Here is a 6134-nt window from a genome sequence, read left to right as displayed (position 1 = left end):
CCCCTCGGCCCTCCGCTGCCGACACGGCCACGGCCGAGCAAACCCGTGCGAGCAGAGCCGCTGCGACCGCCGGGACGGGACGGGCAGGGGCCAGGCCCACCGCTGCTCCCTCGTGGAGAAGCTGGGCTCGCGTTTGCTGGGACATCTGAAGTGTCCTTGAGGCAGTGAAACGGCCTTGCTGCCGAAGGCGATAAGAAATCCTCGCCTGGTTTGTTTTGTAAGGGCTCGTTTGTAGCCTCCGGGACTGGCCCATTAAAGAAACCTGTGTCAGAGGTCCCCAAATTAAAGAAGAGGCCCTAGAGGAGGGATATGCTTGGAGGGAGACGCGGTGCAGACTCCCACGGCGCTTCCACGGCTGGTGGCAGCCCCAGCCGCAAAGCCCAGCCCCGCAGGGCAGGAGCTGCTGCTCTCGCCCCCGGGCAGGACCGCGTGCTGCCGCGGGCCGCGGCGCCGCCGCAGAGCAGCCGAGACGGGGCCCGAGCCCTGCAAACGCCGCGTGAGCCCCGGGCACAGAGACCGGCCCTGCTGCTGAGCAGCCGCGGGGTTCCAGCGGGACAAGGAGCTCCTGCGACGGGGCCTCGTGAGCACCCGGCACCGAGCGTGTCTGGGGACGGGGAGCAGCAGGAGCTAAACTGGGGCCTTGTGGTCATTTCCCTCCGAGGCTTTGGGAGGTTTCTATAACCAGCTCCACGGTGTCCCCCTCGTAAGAGGTTTAGGAGACAGATAGAGAGAACAGAAATAGAGCCATGAATAAGCCAGAGCATCATGGAAAACAGGAAACCTCTTTACATGGTTAAAAATAAAGCAAGGCAGCAGCGAGTTTATTTAGGGCACCCAAGAGTAAATCGGATAATTGCTGGGGAAGCGCCAGTTTCCATTAGTAATCCTAAGGCGCAGAGGCACCATCATCAATGAAAACAAGATAACTGAGTCATGGTTAGGTAACCACGGAAAAATGCCTTTCCAGGCGAGCGCAGCCGCCGCGCAGCGCCGGGGAGCGCGTCAGAGCCGCGTGTCGCGTGGCCTCCGTACGCCGCGTCCCGCGGGTCCTCGTGCAGCCGCGTGGGCAGGACAGGGTGCCCGTGGCTGCTGGAGGGATTTGTCTCTGGCGCAGGGCTGGGGGACGAGGAGAAGCTGCTCCCACCAGGCCGCTCAGAGCCACGCCAGGAGCAGCGGGGGCAGCTCCTTCCCATTCCCAGGGCTGCGTTTGGGCGAGGACGTGGCAGAGGCTTTGGAGGAGCGAGTGCTGCTGCTATTTGCGCTGTGCTTGAGGGGCTGGGAGCAGGACTGCAATGGGCCAAGCACAGAACAAGACGTGACGAAGGACCTCGGGGTAGCACTTGTGCCTGGCTCCAAGCGGTGACTGAGGGGATGAAGTTTGGGGGCAATTGCACTGTATTTGGCCAACTTCTTTGCTTTGCAGGTGGCCAGACCGGCACCGTCAGAGGTTCCTGGCACAGACGGCGAGAGCCCCCAGGGGCCGGGGGAAGCCCAAGCGTCGCAGGAGCTGCCGGGTCCCCCGGGGAGCCTCCGGCAGGGCCGGCAGCCCCTGGCCTCGCTGCTGGTGCCGGTGGTCGCATGCCCCGACGGCCGCGCGCCGCCCGCCATCCAGTTCCTGTTCTACCAGCCCAGCTGCCCCAACTCCTACAGCCCCTTCTACACCGCCCAGAAGGCCACGTGCGGCTACCGCTACCGCCGCGACACCGACCACACCAGGAAGGTGATGGACGTGCCCAGCGCCAACCTGGTGAAATGGAGAGCTGTGCGGGGCGCGAAACCGCCCACGGCAGCAATAAACCCCGAGCAATGAAACCGGCAGCTGCGCTGACCTGGGCTTCTCGTCTTCACGCCTGTGTTAGGGCCAGCAATGAGCGTGCGGGGTGGTTTGGTCACGTCACTGGGTGCAGCAAAGAAACATCCCGAGCCCGTTTGGTTGCAAAAACCCAGCCAGAAGTGGGGCCAAGTCAAACCTGGGTGGTTTCTGCAGCTCTTTTGCTTGAGCTTAGGTTTGGCCAAGAGAAATCAAAGAGCATCTGCTTTCAGGAGGCTTTTGCAGACACAGGCAAAGTGCTGTTCATAAGGAACAGAAAACACATTTGTGTTCACAGCACATTGTGGTGCTGGAAAGTGGTGGCAGGAATGGGGGCTGAAATTCACCCATTGCGTTGCCTGCTCTGGAGAGGCGCAGGCGCTGCTGGAGTCCTGCCGCTCCTGCTGACCTGGTGCCCACCTTTAGTGCACAACCTTTCTTCTGTTACTGCATGCCTAACTATTGCAAACCCTTTCTGTGCTTTAGGACAAGATATCCCCAAAATGTCCCGGTGTGGCAGGCGGCAGGAGAGGTGAAATGGAGCTCCTGAGCACCGGGTGCCCCGTGCTCCGAGACGCTGCGGGCGGCCGGGCCTCTCCATGCTGCTGGTGCCAGCAAACGCAGCGCCCGCAGAGCCCAGCAAAGCTCCTGCAGCGGATCCTGCCTCCACGACTTGACCGATGCCACCTGTTTTAGCAGAGTTGTGCCTAGCTTCCTTGCAGAAGCAATACCAAGCTCTGCCACACACAAAGCCGTGCTGCTTTTCTTAACCTTGTGAGATCTAAACCTAGGAGTGCTGCGGCACAGGCTCCCCGCTGGTAGAGACCCAGCTGCACCGATTCCAGCATCGCTGCAGGATCTGGCCCATGCCCCTTTCTTAGGACGTGCTCTTTTAATCCCCCTGCCCAGACTTCACTGCTTTCCTGCGTATTCACAGGGGGAACTTCGCCAGAATGTGACTAAGACCCAAAGGACACCAGCAGGACAGGGACCTCTGCATGTTCTTCCTTTGTGGTCTGATTTTAGCGCAGAAGTTTCTGCCCACGCGGCGACAAGCAGAACCATCAGCGAGGTGGATTAGGAGCTTACGGTGCCATGGAGAAAAGCCACCCTCCTAATCCCGCCCGGGGCCATAATCTGTCACGCTTTCCCATTTTACCTCCTTCCCTATTTTATCCTTGAACTTGATGCCCTGGCGGGAGCCCATCACCATCCCATTCCCCATTGGCGGACAAGGGATTTGCTGAGTACTTAAGCGTCAGGGCCTCATCTGAAAGGGTTTGTGCTTTTAAATTTGCCTTGGGAGAAGCATCTTTTGTGCCTGTCACCCCCAGCACTGACACAGGACAGCTCTGCACCGGCTGCCTTGGTTTCTTCCCATATCCCTGCAACGCTGGGGAAACCTGGACTTTAAAGGCAAGGCATAGATTAACCAAACAAACAAACAAAAAAAAGTCCCCAAGTTGCAGAAAACGCCCTCAGAATCTCCTGTTTTGACAAGAAGTGACCAGCGCCCTGCGTGGAAATGGGGAACATGGATGGGAAAGCAGTGGAAGAGCTGAGCGCCACCGAATGCCACCAGTGGTACAAGAAGTTCATGACGGAGTGTCCCTCGGGCCAGCTCACCCTCTACGAGTTCAAACAGTTCTTTGGCTTGAAAAACCTGAGTCCAGCAGCGAACAAATACGTTGAACAAATGTTTGAGACGTTTGACTTCAATAAGGTAAATATTGCCCTTCCCGCCGGGTCTGCCCCTGCATTGCATGTGCTCTGGGGTTGCGGTGTCCTACTTGGGTCTAGAAATATGTATCTAAATAGACATGGCCTGATCCTCCATTGCCTCCTAAACTGTATTGCTAGTTACTTACTGTGAAAAATTGGTCTAAAACCATAATCAGCCAAAATTCTTTGTCTGCAGACTCTTCAGCAACAGGTAGTGTTTGCTCTATCTTTTCATGTAGAACAGCTATAAAGTTTTAAAACTGATAGAGAGGCAAGTCCAGGACATTTCTGTGTGTGCAGTGTGTGTCAGGGCGCCCGCAGCTGGCTCCCACAGGGCAGGAAACAGAGAAATAGTGTTTCCCTTTAAATTACTGTAGGTTTTTATCTGATAGTCTGGAGCTGATATCCCCTTAACACAAAGGGTCCTTTAATCTCTCCATGCCGGGTGTCAGGATGGCGGTAAGGAGGAAGCAAGCGCCCAAGCGGGCAGGTGCCGCTTGGTTTCCTGTTATTTTTAATTACAAGTGTGTTACGGGCTCGGTGCTCGCGCTGGGCCCCGCGCGGGCCCGGCCGGGCTCTCCGCTCGCTGCGCGGGCTCCGCGGCAGCGCCAGGGCCAGGCCGCGCTGCATGTCCTGCTTGGTGGGTGGCCACGTGCTTAATACGAGATAAAACGACGGGTACCGGTGCCCAAGTACACAGAGCACAGGTGCCAAGCCACAGCGAGGAAAATTCACTGAGCAAATGTCTGCTTCCTTCTGGGTTAACAGTAAAGGGTAAATTTTGCCAAACAAGCCTGAATGAGACAAGGGCTTAATTGCCACTAAAAATAACACAGTTCAGGCCCTAAATCCCGCGGGTGTCTGTGCCTAAGGCTTTGCCCGGGCTTGCTGCCCGCGCGGATGAGCGCCCGGCACAGGAGATCCCGGCTGCACGCAGGGCTCAGCAGCTATTTATACCTAATCTGGGGATAAAGCGGATGATCTTTGCTGCAATGGGCCCTGCGGGGTGGGGGGCCCTTTCGGTGACCAAACTCGGGCTGTTTTGCCCCGAAGACCCGCGTGGCGCTGCCAGCACAGCCGGAGACGCGGCAAGGCCGGGCTGGGGGGATTGGGAGCTCCCGCTCCGGGACGTGTCGGCTTTATCGGGGTGTGTGGAGAGGCCTCATGCCCGGTGCCTCCACGGGCTAAAGTCTTCCGTGGGTGACAGGGAAAATCATTCGCTTCCAGCCTAATCCGGTTTCCACCCTTCTCTTTCCAGGACGGCTACATCGATTTCATGGAGTACGTGGCCGCCCTGAGCCTGGTGCTGAAAGGGAAGGTGGACCAGAAGCTGAGGTGGTACTTCAAGCTCTACGACGTGGACGGCAACGGCTGCATCGACAGGGGAGAGCTGCTCAATATCATCAAGGTGGGCGGGCCCGGCTCGACGTGGTGGCAGCGGTGACTGCGCAGCCGGGCCGGGCACCGCTGCCCTTCCTGCCCCGGCACGACCAGCCCCTTCCTTTCCCATTGCAGATTGTTCGATTACATCCCCTTAAATCCAGGTTGACATAAGCGTTTGAATTTAAGCTACGGATTTTCAGAGCTGAATGACTTCTGAATGATCTCAATAGGCCACTTAATCTTTTAATGCCTTTATTGCCTTTTTAAGAGGTTTTAATCTCCAATTTTTAAAAAGGGCTGCTTTATTCCTTTCTGAAGCTAACTGCTTGCAGGAAAGCTTGGCCTCCAATGCCACATCCATCACTTAGGTGCTCGAATTCATATTCTATATAAATGTATACATCACGTTCACTGGTTTTTCTCTGTGCCCTTTTCCTCCAGGCTATCCGTGCTATCAACCGGTGTAACGAGACGATGACAGCCGAGGAGTTCACCAACATGGTGTTTGATAAGATCGATATCAACGGCGATGGTGAGTGACCACGGATGGCAGTGGCACAGGGTGGGAGCACGTCAGCCTCAACGGCTTGGCACGGTTTGATACCGAGACCTGCAGCTGCCCTGTGCTGCCGTCCCCGTCCATAACCCGCGTGTTCCCGTCCCTTTCCGTGCCCTCTCGCAGGCGAGCTCTCGCTGGAGGAGTTCATGGAGGGCGTGCAGAAGGACGAGGTGCTGCTCGACATCCTCACGCGCAGCCTGGACCTGACCCACATCGTCCAGCTGATCCAGAACGACGGCAAGAACCCGCAGAGCGCCGAGCAGGAGGCGGCGGCTGCCGAGTAGGCTCCTGGGACCACGCGCATCCGCTCCGCTTCCTCCCCTAACATCACTAAGAAGAGACAGGTTCTGGACACGGGAGCTGCCCCGGCCCCGGCGGGATGAGGCGGAAGAGCATCCCGCTAGCGCAGGATCGTGGCCTCCACGATCTCCAGGGGCATCGCTCCCGGGGCCGGCGCACGCGGACCCCATCCAGGCCCTGCGAGGGCAGGGACGAGGGACGAGAGCCCCGAGGAGGAGCCGGGGTGCAGAGGGTGCAGGCTCTGCCGAGGGGAACAGCGCGGGGGGCCGGGGACTCGCGCACAGAGACGGTCCCGAAGGCAGACGTGCAAAACCCCGAAACCAGAGCCCAACCTGCTCCTTCTGCACGTATTCCCAGAGC

The 6134-nt window shown here is 58.2% G+C and overlaps 1 protein-coding gene across 1 annotated transcript; it reads left to right on the top strand.

Moving 5' to 3' along the window:
* The first annotated feature begins 3267 nt into the window (after positions 1-3267).
* On the top strand, positions 3268-5758 carry GUCA1A (guanylate cyclase activator 1A). Its single transcript, XM_010216853.2, has 4 exons — positions 3268-3533; positions 4791-4940; positions 5357-5447; positions 5598-5758. Exons 1-4 carry the CDS (start codon positions 3336-3338, stop codon positions 5756-5758), a joined length of 600 nt encoding a protein of 199 aa, XP_010215155.1. The 5' UTR covers positions 3268-3335.
* Positions 5759-6134: the final 376 nt, after the last annotated feature.

Source organism: Tinamus guttatus, unplaced genomic scaffold (genome assembly GCF_059628265.1).
Source record: "Tinamus guttatus ecotype Peru unplaced genomic scaffold, ASM5962826v1 Tinamus_guttatus_pri_ptg001272l, whole genome shotgun sequence".
Classification (NCBI taxonomy): Eukaryota; Metazoa; Chordata; class Aves; order Tinamiformes; family Tinamidae; genus Tinamus; species Tinamus guttatus.
This window is presented reverse-complemented; position numbering and strand designations above follow the sequence as displayed.

Coding starts and splice junctions, on each gene's coding strand:
- GUCA1A (XM_010216853.2), top strand. CDS start 3,336: ATGGGGAACATGGATGGGAAAGCAGTGGAAGAGCTGAGCGCCACCGAA. Junction 3,534..4,790: donor AGACGTTTGACTTCAATAAG/GTAAATATTGCC, acceptor TTCTCTTTCCAG/GACGGCTACATCGATTTCAT. Junction 5,448..5,597: donor GATCGATATCAACGGCGATG/GTGAGTGACCAC, acceptor GCCCTCTCGCAG/GCGAGCTCTCGCTGGAGGAG.